Source organism: Pan paniscus, chromosome 7 (assembly GCF_029289425.2).
Source record: "Pan paniscus chromosome 7, NHGRI_mPanPan1-v2.0_pri, whole genome shotgun sequence".
NCBI classification, from domain to species: domain Eukaryota; kingdom Metazoa; phylum Chordata; class Mammalia; order Primates; family Hominidae; genus Pan; species Pan paniscus.
In genome coordinates, this window is record NC_073256.2 from 81,819,753 (window position 1) to 81,837,925 (window position 18,173).

General features: G+C 37.2%; 1 protein-coding gene across 1 annotated transcript in view; it reads left to right on the top strand.

Moving 5' to 3' along the window:
* DNAJC5B (DnaJ heat shock protein family (Hsp40) member C5 beta) overlaps positions 1-13,518 on the top strand; it is a 77,770-nt gene extending 64,252 nt beyond the window's left edge. The window contains exon 6 of the mRNA XM_003831373.5: positions 12,210-13,518. Within this exon, the coding sequence (XP_003831421.3) occupies positions 12,210-12,304 (95 nt within the window). The 3' untranslated portion in view covers positions 12,305-13,518. The remainder of the gene's footprint in view (positions 1-12,209) is intronic.
* Positions 13,519-18,173: the final 4,655 nt, after the last annotated feature.

Here is an 18,173-nt window from a genome sequence, read left to right on the forward strand (position 1 = left end):
TGAAGCTCCAAAATCTCCTTTGATTTTATGTCTCATATCTAGGGCATGTTGATGCAAGAGGTGGGCTCCCACAGCCTTGGGCAGCTCTGGCCCTGTGGCTCTGCAGGGTACAGCCCCTGCAGCTGCCTTTCCCAGCTGGCATTGAGTGCCTGTGGCTTTTCCAGGTTCTTGGTGCAAGCTATTGATGGATCTACCTTTCTAGGATCTGGAGGATGGTAGCCTTCTTCTCACAGCTCCACTAGGCAGTGCCTCAGTGGGGACTGTGTGTGGGGGCTCCAAACCCATATTTCCCTTCTGCATTGCCCCAGCAGAGGCTCTCCCTGAGGGCTTTACCCCTGCAGTAGACTTCTGCCTGGACATCCAGGCATTTCCATACATCCTCTGAAATCTAGGTGGAGGATCCCAAAGTTCAGCTCTGGTCTTCTGCACACCAGGAGGCCCAATACCACGTGGAAGCCACCAAGATTTGAAGCACCCTCTGAAGCAATAGCCTTAGCTGTACCTTGGCCCCTTCCAGCCTCATCTGGAGCTGGAGTGGCTGGGATGCAGGGCACCAAGTCTTGAAGCTGCACAGAGCAGTGGGGCCCTGGCCCTGGCCCAAGAAGCCATTTTTTTTTTTCTCCTAGGCCTCCAGGCTTGTGATGGGAGGGCCTTCTGTGAAGGTCTGTACATGCCCTGGAGACAGTTTCCCCATCATCTTGGCTATTAACATTCAGCTTCTCGTTACTTATGCAAATTTCTGCAGCAGGCTTGAATTCCTCCCCAGAAAATGGATTTTTCTTTTCTACCATATAGTCAGGTTGCAAATCCAAACCTTATGCTCTGCTTGCCTTTTAAACATAAATTCCAATTTCAAACCATCTCTTTGTGAACACATATAACTGAAGGCTTTCAGAATCAGCCAGATCACCTCTTGAATGCTTTGCTGCTTAGAAATTTCTTCCACCAGTTACCCTAAATCATCTCTTTCAAGTTCAAGGGTCCATAGATCTCTAGGGCAGGGGCAAAATGCTGTCAGTCTCTGCATGAGTGACCTTTGCTTCAGTTCCCAACAAGTTCCTCATCTCCATCTGAGACCACCTCAGCCTGGACTTCATTGTTCATATCACTATCAGCATTTTGGTCAAAGCCATTCAACAAGTCTCTAGACAGTTCCAAACTTTCCCACATCTTCCTGTCTTCTTCAGAGCCCTCCAAACTGTTCCAACCTCTGACTGTTACCCAGTTCCAAAGTCACTTCCATATTTTCAGATTATCTTTATAGCAGTACCCCACTCTGCCTGTACCAATTTTCTGTATTAGTCTGTTATCACTCTGCTATAAAGATACCACCTGAGACTGGGTAATTTATAAACAAAAGAGGTTTAATTGACCTCACAGTTCTGCATGGCTGGGGAGGCCTCAGGAAATTTACAGTCATGGAGGAAGGTGAAGGAGAAGCAAGCACCTTCTTCACAAGGCAACAGGAGACAGAGGAGTGAGTGAAAGGGAAGTGCCTCACTTTTAACCTAATCAGATCTTGTAATAACTCACTATCAAGAGAACAGCATGGGGGAAACCGTCTCTATGATCCAATCACCTCCCTTGACATGTAGGGATTACTATTCAAGATGAGATTTGTGTGGGAACACAGAGCCAAACCATATCAGTGACCAAACACCACAAATTTCACTTTTGAGTACATGTTATAGGACATTATAACTATTTCTTAATTTATGAAATCCAAATTTGAAATATCAAATCCTTTCTTAACTGTTGACTTATAAAAACTATTAGAAATATTTTTCACCTGCCTTAAGATACTTTTAACAATTCTAATTATGTATCTAAGACTTTTTCTTGCATATTTATTATTATGTGCATATTCAAACATGCCTACTCCTTGACTCTAGCCAAAGTCTAAGATACCTTTTGATGATACAAAATTGTATCAATCTCTGTTCAATAGTGGTGGTACAGGGTGGGATTTGGTAGCAGAAGGGAGAGATTTGTTTGGGTTTTTATGTCCCTTTAAACTATATCAGAAAGTATAATCCAGCTTCTACCTTTAAGAAATAAAGGGGGGAAGTTCAAACAGTGGCATCTTCAGTATTCAGTGGCAACTACAGAACTTATAAGCAGATTCCTATGTCTTTCTTAAAATAGAAATATACTCCCAATGGGATCCCAGGAACACAGAGGCATTCTATTGTTCTTATGACTCAATCAAGATCAAATGGAAGATAGATAGTGTCTTGGGGGAACCCTTCCCCAGTTTTGTTGTCTTTGAAAATTTGAAACCTTAAAGGTAAAAGGTAATAGGTACCAACTTATTTCCCTTACTTTCATATGTTCACAAATTAGGAGTTCTACATTGTGAAATTTTGGGTGGTATATTTTTAAAAAGCTCACTTAGACCCTATACTCCTCTAGCAGTTGAAGGCCACAATGAAATCAGAATTCCACTATGAGGGCTTTACAGACCATCTTGAGAGAGAGCCTTGTTTCATGGGACAATGTATGTGTATGTAGTGTGTGTGCGTGCAGGCATGTGTGTGTGTCTGTGTGTGTGTGTGTGTGGTAGAGAGAGAGAGAGAGAGAAGGTATGGAAGCAAGAGCCCAAATTGGAACCAGTTACCTCTGAACACCTTGGCAAAGCAAACCCAAAATATAAGATCTAAATTCAGTTTGGTTTTTCCAAGCTGAAGGCAGTAGAATGACATCCAACCAAAATTTCCAGCTAAACCCTAAAACAAACAAACAAACAAAAAAACTGTGGAGTCATGATTTCCCCAATTTTTTTTAAAGGAGGGAGAATAAAAGAGAAAGTGTTTTATATTATTGACCTTGGATCTAAAAATGTGAGATTCGGTGCATAGAAAAATCTGTTGACTGCTTAACTGTTCTTGCCACTCACCTGGATAAAACCCAAATACATTCACAACCACACAACCACTGAGATGAAGAGGCCATATGGCTTGTAATTAGACTCTCACTTTCGGCCAAGATATTGAGACATTTATTACATTTGCTATTTAGTATTCATCACATCTTACTGCCCAGGAAAAAGGCACCAAGGAAGAGATTAAATTCATCCTTCCCCTTTTTGCCACTCACCACTCAAGCTTCGTCCTACCCCTTTCCCCCAGTCAAAAGGAATCAATTTCTAAAAATAATACATGGAAAACAATGCTTGCAACTAGTCAAGAATGCTTTGCTTCTTCTTTATATGAAAATATCAAGCCAGCACCATCAAGGTCTTGGGCCAGAGCAGTAAGACAGGCTTGTCAGCTCTGAATGCTCCCCCAAAAAGCAGCTCAAAGTGAACCCAAGATTTCTTTGATTTTTGGCCATCTAGGTTCAGTGAGCAAACTTACTGGTCAGGTTTATTGAGATAGTCTTTCAATAGCAGACATTTACTGAGCACTTAGTATTTGCCTGATGCCATGCCAGGGGCTAGAGGAAATGAAGACATAGTTCCTGGTACTTTGGACCTTACAAACTAGAAGGGGAGAAGGGGAGACAAATATTAAGTAAATAATCACATGAAGAACTAGTTAATTTACAGGTACAATAAGCCTGCCAAAGGAGAAGCACAGGGGCTGTGAAAGTGAGCACTTGGGGCCTCACCTGCATGCAGCAGGTTGAGGACACTTTCCCAGGAAGTGACATCTAAAGCAGAAGACTTTAAGAAGGAGGAGGAGTTGAGGGGTAGGGGATTCTGGGGATGGTGCACTCTAGAAGGGACCAATCTTAGTGCAAGCAAAGAATTGTCACAGCCTCTCCCCATATTCTTGTGGATAAGATGGTGAATGGAGCTTTGCATGCCAGGCAAGGCAGGTAGAGTCATATTGGGCTGCTCTATTGAATAGTTTTATCAAGTAATCGAATGAAGCAGAAGTTGTGCAATGACTATTTTTCAAAGAAACCCAAACTGAGATATGCTTAGACAAAGGTTCAAACCATCAAAATGAAACGTGATAAGTGGAAGTAGCTGGAATCCCCATCCCCAATGTACTAGAGAAGTGCAAGAGTGGTAGGATTACCTAGGAAAGGGGGAAAAGGACTTGAGAGACTCCATGGTGAAAAATGCAAAAATATAGAGGGGAGGTGAAATATTTTTCAGCCGTAAAAAGGAATGAGGTACTGATACATGTGGATGCTACAATGTGGATGAACCTGGGAAGATCATGCTAGATGGAAGAAATCAGACACAAAAGGACAAACATTGTATGATTCCATTTATATGAAATATTCAGAATAGGTAAATCCAAAGAGGCGGGAAGTAGATTGGTGGTTGCCAGGGCCTGTGGGGCAGGAAGAATAGGGAGCAACTGTTTAATGGGGACTGGGTTCCCTTTTGGGGAGATAAAAATGTTTTGCAATTAGACAAAGTGTGAGTCATACATTAACTGTATATGTACTCAATGCCACTGAATTGTTCACTTTAAAGTGGTTGGTTTTAAGTTATGTGAATCTCATCTCAATTTTCAAAATACATAGTAGGGGAGAGGGTAGACCAAGATTTGACTAGAAAAAGAAACTGAACACCCTTCCTTCAGAAAAGGAGAGTCCTTTGTTCTCTGCAAATTCACGCAGCACAATGAGTGGAGGAAATCACAGGCCTAAGCCAGGCATTAACATCCACGAAAAGGGACAGGGCAAAGGTGACTCAGCCTATTACACCAGCTACCTTGAGGGCAGTCTACGCCAGGGGCTAGGACAGAGGGCTGTGGAGTCAGACAATCCTGGCTCAGGCCTCAGCTCTCTAAGATACTGGTTGAGGTTCTCGGGGTAATTCACCTAACTCCTTTATCTGTTATTGTTTTTCTCAAATATTAAATGATACCAATAAGTATGACCTGAGTTTCTACCTCAGAAAAAGAATGTTACCATCACCTTTAGAGCTCCTTGTTTGCTCTTCCCTCCTCAGACGTAATGATCTTAAATCATGTGTAACCAGTTCTTACTATTCTTTTCAGTATTACAACTATATTTATAATCCTAATGGCATATTGCTTGGTTTTCTCTATTTTTGAACTTAAATGAATAGATTTATATGCAATAATTATCTTTCTTCATCTTTATTTTTACTGTGTAATATTTCTTTTTTAAAAAAATAGTTTCAACTTTTATTTTAGATTCGTGGGTACATGTGCAGGGTTGTTACATGGGTATATTGTGTGACGCTGAAGTGTGGGGTACAGATCCTGTCACCCAGGTAGTGAGCATAGTACCCAATAGTTACTTTTTCAACCCATGTCTGCTTCTCCCCTTCCCACTCTAGCAGCCCACAGTGTCTGTTATTCCCATTTTATGTCTGTGTGTGCTCCATTCAGCGTTGTCCTTCTGAGATTCATTCACATTGTGACTGTCATTCATGTATTTTCACTGTTGTATAATATTTTGGGAGAACATCCCATAATTTACTTATCCATTCTACTGCTAATGGACATTTGAGTACTGTCCACTTTTTGCCATTACAAACGGTGCTGTTATGAATGTTCTTGCATGTATTTTCTGGTGCATGAATGCTAGAGTTTTTCTAGGTATATACGGAGGATGCAATTACTTAGTCAAAGGATATGCACTTGTACAACTTATTAGGTAACATCAAGCAGTTCTGCAAAATCATTGCACTAATTTACATTCCCACTAACCGTTAACGAGAGTTCCTGTTGCCCCACACCCTTGCCTCCACTTGACATCCCCTGATGGTAAATGTGTGACAATCTAGTAGGTGGGAAATGGTGTGTCATTGTGGTTCTAATTTTTATCTCCTTGATTAAAGTTGAACATCTTTTCATATGTTCATTGCTCATTTGGGTTTCCCCTTCTATGAAATGCCCTTTCAGATCTTTTGCGGGTTTTAAAATTATATCATCTGCCTTTTCCTTACTGATTTTTAAAATATTCTGGGTATTGATTCTTCATTGATTATGTTTATTTAAAACATATTCTCCCAGTTTGTGATTTGGTGTTTTACTCTTTATGGCATTTTTTGATGAATCAAAGTTCTTGATTTTAATGTAAACAGACTTTCAGTCTTTGCCTTTATGTTTAGTGATTTTTGTGGTTTGATTAAGAAATCCTGTGCTACCTCAAACATATAAAGATGTTCTCCTATATAGATTTTCAAAGTTTTATAGTTTTGCCTTTTCACATATAAGAGTTTAATCACCTGGAATTGATTTTTACATGTAGTATGTTGTGGGACTCCAATTTCATTTTTTTTCCAGATAGAAAACAAATTGTTTCAGCACACTGATTTCTAATTTTGGTTTTGATAAACATTAAGTTTCAATAGATATATGGAGCAGTTTCTGGGCTTTCTGTTCTAGTCCATTGGTCTTTTTTTTTTATGCAATACCAAACCCATTTATCACAATCCCTAATATCTGTTTAAGCAAATCCTCCTCACTTGTACTTCAGGTGAGTCATATATCCTTAGCATTTTCTTTCTTATATAAATCTAAAAATCAGGTTTTTGTCAAGTTATTTAACAAGAATTCCCTAAGCAAAACTTTTTAGGATCTTGGTTAGAATTGCAGTGAATCTACAGATCAACAGGTAGAATTGACACCTTTAAGAATTTGAGTCTTTTAATATGTGACATGGTATATTTCACCATTTATTAGCTTTCACTAAGGATGTATTTTCTATATCTTTATTACATTTATTTTTGAATACTTTACCATTTTTCTTACTACCAATCAATTATATATGTATTTTCCTACTTGTTTTCTGGCATATAGAAATGTACTTTTAAAAACATTGATTTTTGAATCCAAGAAACTAGGTAAACTCTCTTGCTAATTTTAATTATTTACCTGTAAATTCTTTAGGGTTTCTACTTAACTGTTTGTCTCATCTGTGAGTACTGACAGTTTTGATTCTTCCCCTCCATCTCTTATCATTTTTTATTTTTTTTAAACCGCACCAAGTATGTGAACCCAGTTTTTGTTTTGCCTTTCTGTGTTTGCCAAGACTACTAGTAAAATGTTGAAGAGAAGGTACTTTCAGGGTTGCGTCATAATTAGTAGGTTTGCCGTAGGTTTTTGATCAGGTTAAGAAAATTGTCTTCTATTCCTATTTTGTTAGACCTTCATATTTGATCACGGATGTAAAATTTTTTCAAATATTTTTTCTTCATCAGAGATGGTCATGATTTTTCTCCTTTGATCTGTTAATGTGATGAATTATATGAATTGGTTTTCCAATATTAAAACAACTTTGCACTCCTTAGATAATTAAATTCAGCATAGTCTTCATGTATTGACTATTGTATTATTTGATGAAATGAGCTGGTCAATATTTTGTTTTAGATGTTTGTGACAGTGTTAATGAGAGTGGTCTATAATTTCCCTTTCTCAAACTTTCCTTACTGTATTTTGTATCAAGATTATGCCTCATGAAATAAATTACGAAGTATTCCTTTGTTTTTTACTTCTCTTGGAGAGTTTGTGTAATACTGGGATTCTTTCTACAGGATTTTGAAGAACTTTCTGGGCTAGCATGTAACTGTGCAAATTTTAAACTATTGATTTAATTTACTTAATGTTTATAGACCAGTTAGGTTTCCCTTCTTTTTTATTTACAAAAAGAAAAAATGGTTTCTTCAAGATTTCCTCTTATCCTTCATACATCTATAGTATCTGCATGATTATTCTGTTTTTTATTCTTTACATTGGTCATTTCTGCTTTCTCTCTCTCTCTTTTTTTTTCAACCATTCTCACCAGATGTCTTACAATATTATCAGTCTTCTCAAATAAACAACTTTTGGTTTTGTTGATTGTTTCTACTTAATTTCTTTCTTTCTTTCTTATTTCTCAGTTTATTTTGTTTATTTTCTAACTTCTTAATTTTTGTACTTCTTAATTTTCAGCCCTTCCTCTGTTCTTACATTAAAAATTTAAGACTATAAATTTTGAATTTTCCTATAAGTTATACTTTAGCTTCACACACACACACACACACACACACACAAAATGTTCTTATATTGTTCTCATCATCTGAGTTCTAAATATTTTCTGATTTCTATTTTGATTTTTTCTTTAAGCTAGGCTGGTGTATATCTTAATTTTCAATCTTGGGATTTCGAGGTTACTTTTTGTTGTTTGTATCTAACTTGACTGCTCTGTGATCAGAAAATGTCAACACTATGATACCAGTGCTTTGAAATGTCTTAGGACTTGCTGTACAGCCTGGAACTTAGCCAGTTTTTATAAATGTTCCACATTGCTTCAAAACAACACATTCTGCATTTGTTATGTTCATTGTTCCATATATGTCTATTGAATAAAGCTAATTTATTGTATATATTAGTTTGCTAAGGCAGCCATAACAAAGTACTACAAACTGGGGGTTTAAACAACAGAAATTTATTCTCTCACAGTTCTGGAGGTCAGAAGTCAGAGATCGAGGTAGCAGGGTTGGTTTCTTCTGACACCCCTCTTCTTGTTTTGTAGCTGTTCATCTCCCTGTGATTTCACATGGTGTTTCCTCTGTGTCCAAATCTCTTCTTATAAGGACACCAGTCCTGTTGGATTAGGGCCCACTCTAGTGACTTCCTTCTAACTTAATTACCTCTTTAAAGACCCTATCTCCAAATATGATCACATTGTAAGGTACTAGGAATTAGGACTTGAACATACGAATTTTGGGGAGACACAATTCTGTCCATAACATAGTCCTTTTCAAATTCTACATAAGATTTCCTTGCTTGATTTCATGAGTTAGGTGCTGAAAGCAGTCAAATTTTCCACAGTGATGATGAATTTTTCTATTTCTCTATAAAGTTCTTTCGATTTTTGATTTATGATTTTGATTTTGAGGTTATGTTATTAGTATATATAAGTTTAGAATATTTACAGCTACTTGGTGAATTAAACATTTTATTATTATGGAGTTACTTCTAGCCCCAGAAATGCTTTTGTCTTATATCTTATTTTGTCTGTTAAAATATACTTACATTAGCTTTCTTCCCACTAGTGTTTGTGTGGTAAATATGTTTTCATCATTTTAGTCTCTATTTTTATCCTTATTTTTAAATGTAGCTTGGGTTTTTAAAATTCAGTCTGACAATATTTTTCTTTTAAATAGAGTACTATATCCATTGGTATTTATTATCTTCAATATAATGTACTTTGATCTTTTTCTACTAACCTACTTTTCGTGAGAGGCAATAGAGAAATAGTCTTGAAGAGAACAGACCTCTGAGAAACACTGCCTTGGTTTGAATATCAGCTCTATTGCTTACTACCCGTGTAACCTTGGCCTAGTTACACAGTCTGTGCCCATTTTCTTATTTGTAAAATGGTTATAATAACAACCCTACCTCATAGCATTATTATAACTATTGAGTGAGTTAATATACATAAAGTGCTAAGAACACTGCTGGACATGTAATAAGATATATACATATACCTACTTTCTGGTAATTTTTTTATCATTATATTCATCACTTTAAGTTGACATGTTTTTCCTGTTTCTTTTTTTTTTTCTTTTAAATTGTCAGAGTGTCTTTTCTTATTTGATTTCCTTCTGTCCTCTGATTTGGAAATTTTATTCTCTTTTCTGTTCTTTTGGAATTACCCTGAAAATTTATCAAATGTACTTAATTTGTCAAAGTTTAAAGTCAATTCTTATCTTTACCCTCCTCTTGAACAATACAAGAATTTTGTAACACGTTAACCCTGATCAACCTATTTCTGACTTATACATTATTTTTATATTTTAGATTTTTCTCAATTTTAAGCCTCATAAATTTTTATTATTGCTTTGTATATTCAATAATTATTTGGTTTTACTGACATATTTTCTGGGGTTTTTTTTCAATTATTTTCTTTTTACAGCTCAATTCTTTCATCTGATAACTGTTTCTGCCTGAATTATATCTCTAAATTGGGTCTGCAGTTAGAAAAATTTGTTTTTACTGACTGAAAATATCTTTATCATGCTCTTTTAAAAAGAAATGTAACTTATTAAGAGGGTTTGTCAAAAAATATAGATTGATGTCTTCTTTCAGTATATTGGAGACATAGTTTCAATATGTTTTAGCTTCATAGTTTTTTTAGCTCCATAGTTTTAGCTTCCATATTTGCTATTGAGAAGTAAGATTGCTTTTAATATCCTTGTCTTTTCTTTTTTTTTGAGATGGAGTTTCGCTCTTGTCACCCAGGCTGGAGTGCAGTGGCACAATCTTGGCTCACTGCAACCTCCACCTCCTGGGTTCAAGCGATTCTCCTGCCCCAGCCTCCCAAATAGCTGGGCTTACAGGCACCTGCCACCAGGCCTGGCTAATCTTTTTCTGTACTTTTAGTAGAGACGGGGTTTCACCACATTGGCCAGGCTGGTTTTGAACTCCTGACCTCAGGTGATCTGCCTGCCTCGGCCTCCCAAAGTGCTGGGATTACAGGCGTGAGCCACTGCACCCAGCCCAAAATCTTTGTCTTTTGTTCTGCAATGTGACTAAGATGTTTTAAATATGATTTTTTTTGTTTTTCTTTGAGACAGAGTCTCACTCTGTCACCAGGCTGGAGTGCAGTGGCGTGATCTTAGCTCATTGCAACCTCTGCCTCCTGGGTTCAAGCAATTCTCCTTGCCTCAGCCTCCTGAATACTGGGACCACAGGTGTGTGCCACCACGCCCAGCTAATTTTTGGATTTTCAGTAGAGACAGAGTTTCACCATGTTGGCCAGGATGGTCTTGATCTCCTGACCTCATGATCTACCTGCTTCGGCCTCCAAAAGTGCTGGGATTACAGGAGTAAGCCACTGCACTCTTTAATTTACCCTGGCTTGTTCTTGGATCTATGGATTGGTGTATTTCATCAATTCTAGAATAGGCTCAGCCATCAAATCTTCAAATATTGTCTCTCTTTTTTTTTCTTTCTGAAAGTTATGTTAGATATGTTAGACCTTATAATTCTATCCATCATGTCCTTTAACCTCTTTTATATTTTCTCTTTGTCTCTCTTAAATTTTGGATAATCTCTTCCAATCTGTTTTCTACTTCACTAATTCTTTCTTTAGCTGTTAAGCCAATTCATGAAGGTTTTTTCCATGTTTTAATCTCCAGAAATTCTGTTTAAAATTTTTAAGATCTATTATTTTACTTAATTTATTTAATTACTTTTAAAACATAATTCTTTTGTATTCTGTGTCTGATAAAAGCAGTTCTTGAAGTCTTTCTGGGTCTGATTTAGCCTTCTGCTGTTTATATTGGATCTTAGCATGCATTGTTTCCATATGTAATCTCTGTCTCTCTGTCTGTCTCTCTCTGTCTCTCTCTCTCTCTCTCTAATTCTCTGTCTCTCTCTCTCTGTCACACACACACACACACACACACACACACACAACTTCTATTTCTCTACCTCTAATAGTTTTTATTATGAGCTCATGTTTCTTGCAATTTTATAATGATATTTTGAGGCCTAGGTTGAAGGTGAGGTCATTCACTTTTGCTAAGTGCTTGAGAGCACATCTTGCACTGGACCTCTTTAAACTAAATTATCATCTTGAGGTTTCTTAGAACACAGAGGTATTGAAAACTTGGTCTGCCAACTTGTGTATTCATTGGCTTGCCATTGAACATTTTTGGGGCAGCTTTCTCAACTCAGCACCCAAATCAAAGGCTAACAAATCTCTCTGTAGATTTAGGAGTAGATTTAGTGATTTTAGAGAAACATAACCATTTTGGGCACTAGCTTTATGTGAGGAGATTTCTATTAGACTCTCCCTCTAAGCAAACTCTCAGTTTTGACTCCTGTCCCAACAAGGGCCAGTCATCCAATTGTACACTACATAATGCCAGGGTGCATCTTTCATATAAACTATACCTTTCCTGTAGATATACGTGGTAGTCTATATGAAAGGTGCCCTTTGATAATGTTCAGTTTCCAATCTGCACAACCGTATATGATGGTTCTGTCTGTATTCCCACAAGATGGTGAAAACTAAAGTTCAAGTTCACCAGGTTCAGCAAGTGCCCTCCAGGTGAAAGCTGGGTTTGGTGCTTTGGTTTTATAATTCCATAACTGACAAAATTTGAATAGAGTAAAGACAGTGCCTCCTCCCTTTCAAAGTCCTTAAAATGGTAGGTATATTGATATCTTATGAATTGAGTTGATTTGCCAGTCATGAATTCAACAAAAATACCTATCACTTGCTTCATTAAAAGAACTGTAACATGATGAGAGTGTTTATTGCTTTGCTTTGTTTATTTTTAGATGTGGACTTTCCAGTTTTTCTCCAGCCTACAAATGCAAATGAGAAAACACAGCTAATCAAAGAAGGATCTCGAAGTTATTGCACAGACTCTTGATACTGAGCCCTCAGAGAGTCCACAGTCACTCCTCTCAGTTCAGTCTTGTCTCCAGATGGTTGTAGGGGAGCGTGTGGGGCATAAAGTGCTGTGAACTTTTCCATCTTGTTGTTTTATTTTTGGGTTAGGAAAACATGATTGCTATATAATTTTCTCAGTATGCAGACTTTCTCTCTGAGTAGAGTTTCTTATGAAACACATTCAATTTGGGTGAATAAAGGCCTGAAGAGTTATTTTACCCTCCTTGCCTGATGTAGGACAGTGGAATTGTACAGCCTTTATGAACCTGCCCTTTATGTGAGGCAGATCTGATTCCTAGCTGACCAAAGTAATATTCCTGAACAAAAGCCACTTTTCTTCCATTTAACACAATATTCATATCTACCACGAACATGATCATCAAAATATATGAGAACTTATAAAGAGTTTTTGTGTGTGGAGCCTCTTCCACGTCAATATTCAATAAAGTTATAGAAATGTTTCAAGAGCCAGAAAGGGATGATTTTTTTTTAAATCACATTTTTAAGGTATATTTTTGGAACATTAAAAATTGGCATTTACTGAAAACTGGAAACCAGGAAGAAACAGGTTTTGTGTGTGCTTTTAGATTGGCTTAAAAACAAAACAAAACAAAACTTCAACCTGGTTAAATGTTGTAAGTGAACCAGAAAATCATTCTGAGCCTGAACCCACCCCATCAGCATGTTGATCATTTTCTAGTAAAATAATTTTTGTATAACTGGCTCAGATTAGCCAGACTAAGGGGAAAAAAACAGATGAAGGGGTAGAACTCTATACTCTAGAGCCTAAATTTACACCAAAACACGTATCACCTCATTTTTGTTAAAATTAGTTGCCTTGACCAGAAATTGCTCAGCTCTGTGCATGTTACACAATTTAAGCCCAGAGGTCATCTCTGCATTTGCTTGTTTGATTCTTATATTTATTATGTGGTAGAAACCATGTGCTATTTCTAAAATACTATGGCAGAAAAAGTGTTTGTTTTTCTAGGTCTTTCTTACTTCTTTATATAATATTGCATTTTCAAGATCTTGTTATGTTTTTATATAATATTGTATAAAATGCCTTTATCTTTTTTCTTGTTTCTTATTCCCACCTAAAAAATTATGGTTAATTGCTGCTAAATATATATTGTAAGTGAGAATTAGTGTTATAGCTCTGACAGTTCTGAGGTCATTAAAATTCCACTCTAACTCTTTAGTTACTGAAATTCTTTTTCTATGCAATCAAGTAGACAGAGCCTTGGTTTGAAAGTTAAGAAACCTGGTTCTAATCTAAGCTTTCATTAACTAGCCTTGTGACCAAGTGAGATGAAAATAACATGGCTAATCTCTCTATGGCTCTGTTTTCATATCTGCCCTGACCACCTTCCAAGTTGCTGGATGACCAGATAAAATGGCTGAAGTGAAAGAAATCTGAAAAGTCAAATGTTCAACAAATGTAAGGTGGTTTTAAATGAATTTGTATATGTTGACGCACACAGACAAATATACTATGACTCTTGATGCATATAAACTCTCTCACCCAACAAGACCCATGGAGACACCCAGTATTAACAGCTCCAGTAACCAGCAAGTGCTTGGAACGCTGTATTCAACAAACAAATGCTACTTTCCATTTGGAGGAAACAATAGGATAAATAGCGCAATCTGTGGATAATTTGAGCCATTCCATTTCCTTCCTGTGGCCTTTTTAAGCAAAAGGTCAGGTCTATTTTGAAAAGCAACTTACAAATTACAAAGCTCACCTTCTCTTTCTTGCCCAGACCTCATTTTCCTTTCTCACATGGAATTTTTTGCTTCCACTCCTAGTTCCCCAGGAAGCTGGTCCAAGAGTGGTTAAGATGAGAACAGGACATGGATCAGAATCAGAATCAGATGGTAGAATCAAATTGCTAGAGGGGTTCTGGCCAATGTTCCTCACAAAGGGCTAGTTTCTGGTTACAATGATGTGTGACAAATGCAAACACTTGAATACCTATGAATGAGGGAATGAATTCTGCAGAATACTCCTTCAGCTACAGAGATACAAGAATCCACTCTTCATCAGAGGAGGAGCTGCTGAAGTATATTGTGGGGGTCTACAGAAGTGCTATCCAAGAAGCACTGGCAGTCATTCTGAACCCACAAGAAGTCTTCCCTTAGCAGGGAAGCTTCAAGGCAAGAAGAGAAATGCTGAGTGTGAGCCTCATCAGTGGTCACACAGAGTCCAATGAACAGCCCGTGTCAACAGCTCACCACCTCTCCTGGGCACTGTGCTACTGGAATGGGAGACTTCTTAAAAAGTTCCATGAGTCATCCATTTATTTTTTTGCTGTCTTACAGTAGAACATAATAAAAAAATACATGTGCATTTTTCTTTACCAAAACACACACACACATATATATATCTCTCAATTCTTTTAGAATAAGCGACATTCTATATCTAGACTGAAAAAACTGTCTATACATTAATTAACTTATTATTATTATTTTTTTGAGACAGAGTCTCACTGCAATCTCTGCCTCCTGGGTTCAAGCAATTCTTGTGCCTCAGTCTCCCGAGTAGCTGAGACTACAGTCACGTGCCACCACACCCAGCTAATTTTTGTATTTTTAGTAGAGACAGGGTTTCACCATGTTGGCCAGGCTGATCTCGAACTCCTGACCTCAGGTGATCTGCCCGCCTAGGCTTCCCAAAGTGCTGGGATTACAGGTGTGAACAACCGTGCCCGGCTACATTGATTAACTTATTAGCATAATAGTTTTATATAAAATGCCTTCATTTCAAAAAAATTTTTATTGTATTTGGCATGAAAATTATTTTTTTAAATCAATGTGTAACATACTAGAAAATCAGCTACCAAAACTTGAAAGATATGTGTTATTCTGAGTCAAAGGGTAAAGTTTTAACAAAATAAAATGAGTCACCTTCCTACTCATATTCTGCATTTCTTAGCTCTCTCTTTTACCTCTTCCCTTCGCATCCCATCCCCCAAAATAGAGGATTTGAAAGTGTTGGCCTTAGGCTCATAGGTGCATTTACTTGTATTTGAGAAAGATGATTTATTCTTTCACAAATTAAAAATAAAATTTCTAAGAGAATAATAACCAAGAGTCGTAGTGCTTAGTACCTGACACTGCCCTAAGAGCTTTATATTGATTCATTTAATACAACAACCTGTGAGAGAAGTACTGTCACCATCATCATCTGTCATTTTCTAGACTATGTAACTGGAACACAGAAAAGATAAGTAACTTGGCTAAGAACACCTAGCTATGGAGTAGAGCAGGCTGGTCCTGAGGCCACAATATTAACAGCTGCACTATATAGCCTCTCCAGGATGACCTTGTGTTTCCAACTACATTTGTTCTTGAACATGAATCCTAGTCTCCTCCCCACTCCCCATCCAACTCTTTCCCAGAGTTCTCTGACTTTCAAGAGAATATACTCACTGTGTCACTCCCTTTATTAACTACCTTTCTCTTCAACTGCCCTTTGCAGCTCAAGGAGATTCCTCTAAGAAATCTTCCTTGTTAATTCCCTGTGACTTCCTCAAGAGCAAATCTGAAGGCTTCCTATATCTCTTACTTCACTCCCACTCCTTCCCCTTCCCTTTTTACTTCCTCTCCCCGCTCCCCGCCACCCCAACACTTCCTTATTTGGGAGATCTCTGTGGTCTTAGCAGCTATGTCTTTACCACCTTCTCTTCTCTGACTAACCCATAACTGCAACCCTAATCAAGTGAAAAGTTGGATTTTTAAAAATTTTTCAAAGTGATTCTAGAGTAGCTGGTTCTAATAATTGTGATTTTAAAAATTCTGATACATAACTTCCTGCCATAATTTTCCAGGATGTTTAGATAGTGCCGAGAAAACTTTTAAAGATAAAATAGCACAATAAAAAAGCACAATAAAATATGTTGTGCTTACTATGTGCCAGACACAATTCTAGCTGCTTAATATAAGTTAACTCATGTAATTCACACAGCAACCCTATGAGGTAGGCACAATTACTATTTCCCATTTCACAGATGGGAAAATTGGGCAGCAGAGAGTTATAAATTAACTCAGGCTGTTAATAATGGGAGAGCCAGCATTTGAACTCAGCTAGTCTGGTTGTAGCATCTGTCTGCTTAATTACTATGCCACCTTGGTGCCATAAGACATATCTGAATTCTGTAAACTTGGATTTACAACTGCTTATTTAATGTCAAAATAGTGTATACATTGAGTATGTTCTAATTTGTCCCTCTCACCAAAAGTGGATACCATAAGCTTATAAATCCAAGTTAATACAATTTGCTCTATTATTCTGAGTCCATAAGATTGGGGTGGGAACATTTGTTACTATATATAAAAATAAGGCATCTTAATATCACTCATACAATTAGAAGTAAAATATTTTCATGTTATCCATTCATAATAAAAGTGAAATTCTACCCAATTTCTCCATTGTACAAAATATGATACAAATTATGAAGTAAAAACATACCATTGAATCTGCCAGACTACTAAATTAGCAATGCTTTATTATTTTTCATAGTATTATACAAAGGAAATACAATTTGCAAATTTTTAAAAAGAACTTTGTTGCCATTTAAAATAAAGAACGTGTGTATGTTCATGTGTATGAATACATTTGTGTGTGTATATGTGTATGAATATATGTGTGTGGTGTGTGCATGTGTGTATATATACATAGATGTTTATATACCATAAGCAATTTATTTTGCTTCCAGTCATCTGTGTCATTTTGCCATTATGGGAAGCACAACACCTGCCACACTCCTGCTCTACTGTGCTTTATTTTTCTCTTTGGCATTCATTACTGTACAGCCTACTGTATATATTATTTATTGTCTTCTTATTGTCTATTTACCCTTCCAGAATGTGTGCTCCACCAAGATAGAGATTTCTGTCTGCTTTGCTTACTGCTGTTTCCTTATCCTCAGCTCTAGAACAATGCCTAGCACATAGTACAGACTAAATAAACATTTAAATAAAAGAATAAATGTGAGTCTCTGAAGAAAACCTCCTGGCCACACCCTCCCACCACCACCAATCATACCTTAGGGAAAGATGCTGTATGAGCAAGATGATGCTCCCACTTCCCCGAGCATGGAAGACTGCAAGTGAGCTTTCAGGACTTATAGAGCCCTGGGAATGAGATGGGTTGGCCTTGCCATCTCCCAGTAGTACAAATGTTAACCCCCTTCAAAGGGGAGGTAGGCTGGGGCTTGGTCTCATTAAATATCTTTTGATGTAGTGATTTGGCATATAATTCAGGATTGCATTTGGATGAATAATGCAGTCAATCTTCATTCCATATTTGTGGAGTTACCTACCTAGAAGAGGACAAACTTTCTTTACACAAACTGTAGGGGAGGAAATACTTCCTTCTGTCATCTTAGGTTCTGTGGCTGGGCCTAAGAATTAAACGATAATAGCATAAAACATATTAACAGGAGAAAAGCATACGCATCTTATTTAATATTTATATGTCCATGGAAGTCTTTATAAGAAAAATGAAGACCCAAAGAAGACATTAGGTCCAAAAGCTTAAGTACCTTTTTAAACAAAGAATGATAAATATTAGGGATGTGGCAAGACAAAGGGGCTTGGTCTGGGTATAGTAGACTGTGGGGTTGTGAGTGGCCAGGGGCATTGTTCAATATCAAAGAATTTTTTAAAAGATAGTACCTTACTGGCAAGGTACTTCCTGACTTCAAGGATAAAGCATGGATGGAAGCAATCCAGAAAAAGGGTTCTCATTGTCCAGGCCTTCTTGTTGTGCAACCAAAAGACTGGCTGCTGGTGTTTTATCTTTTTCCTTCAAGGCTTGGTTGTTAGCAGCTTCACAGATAAGG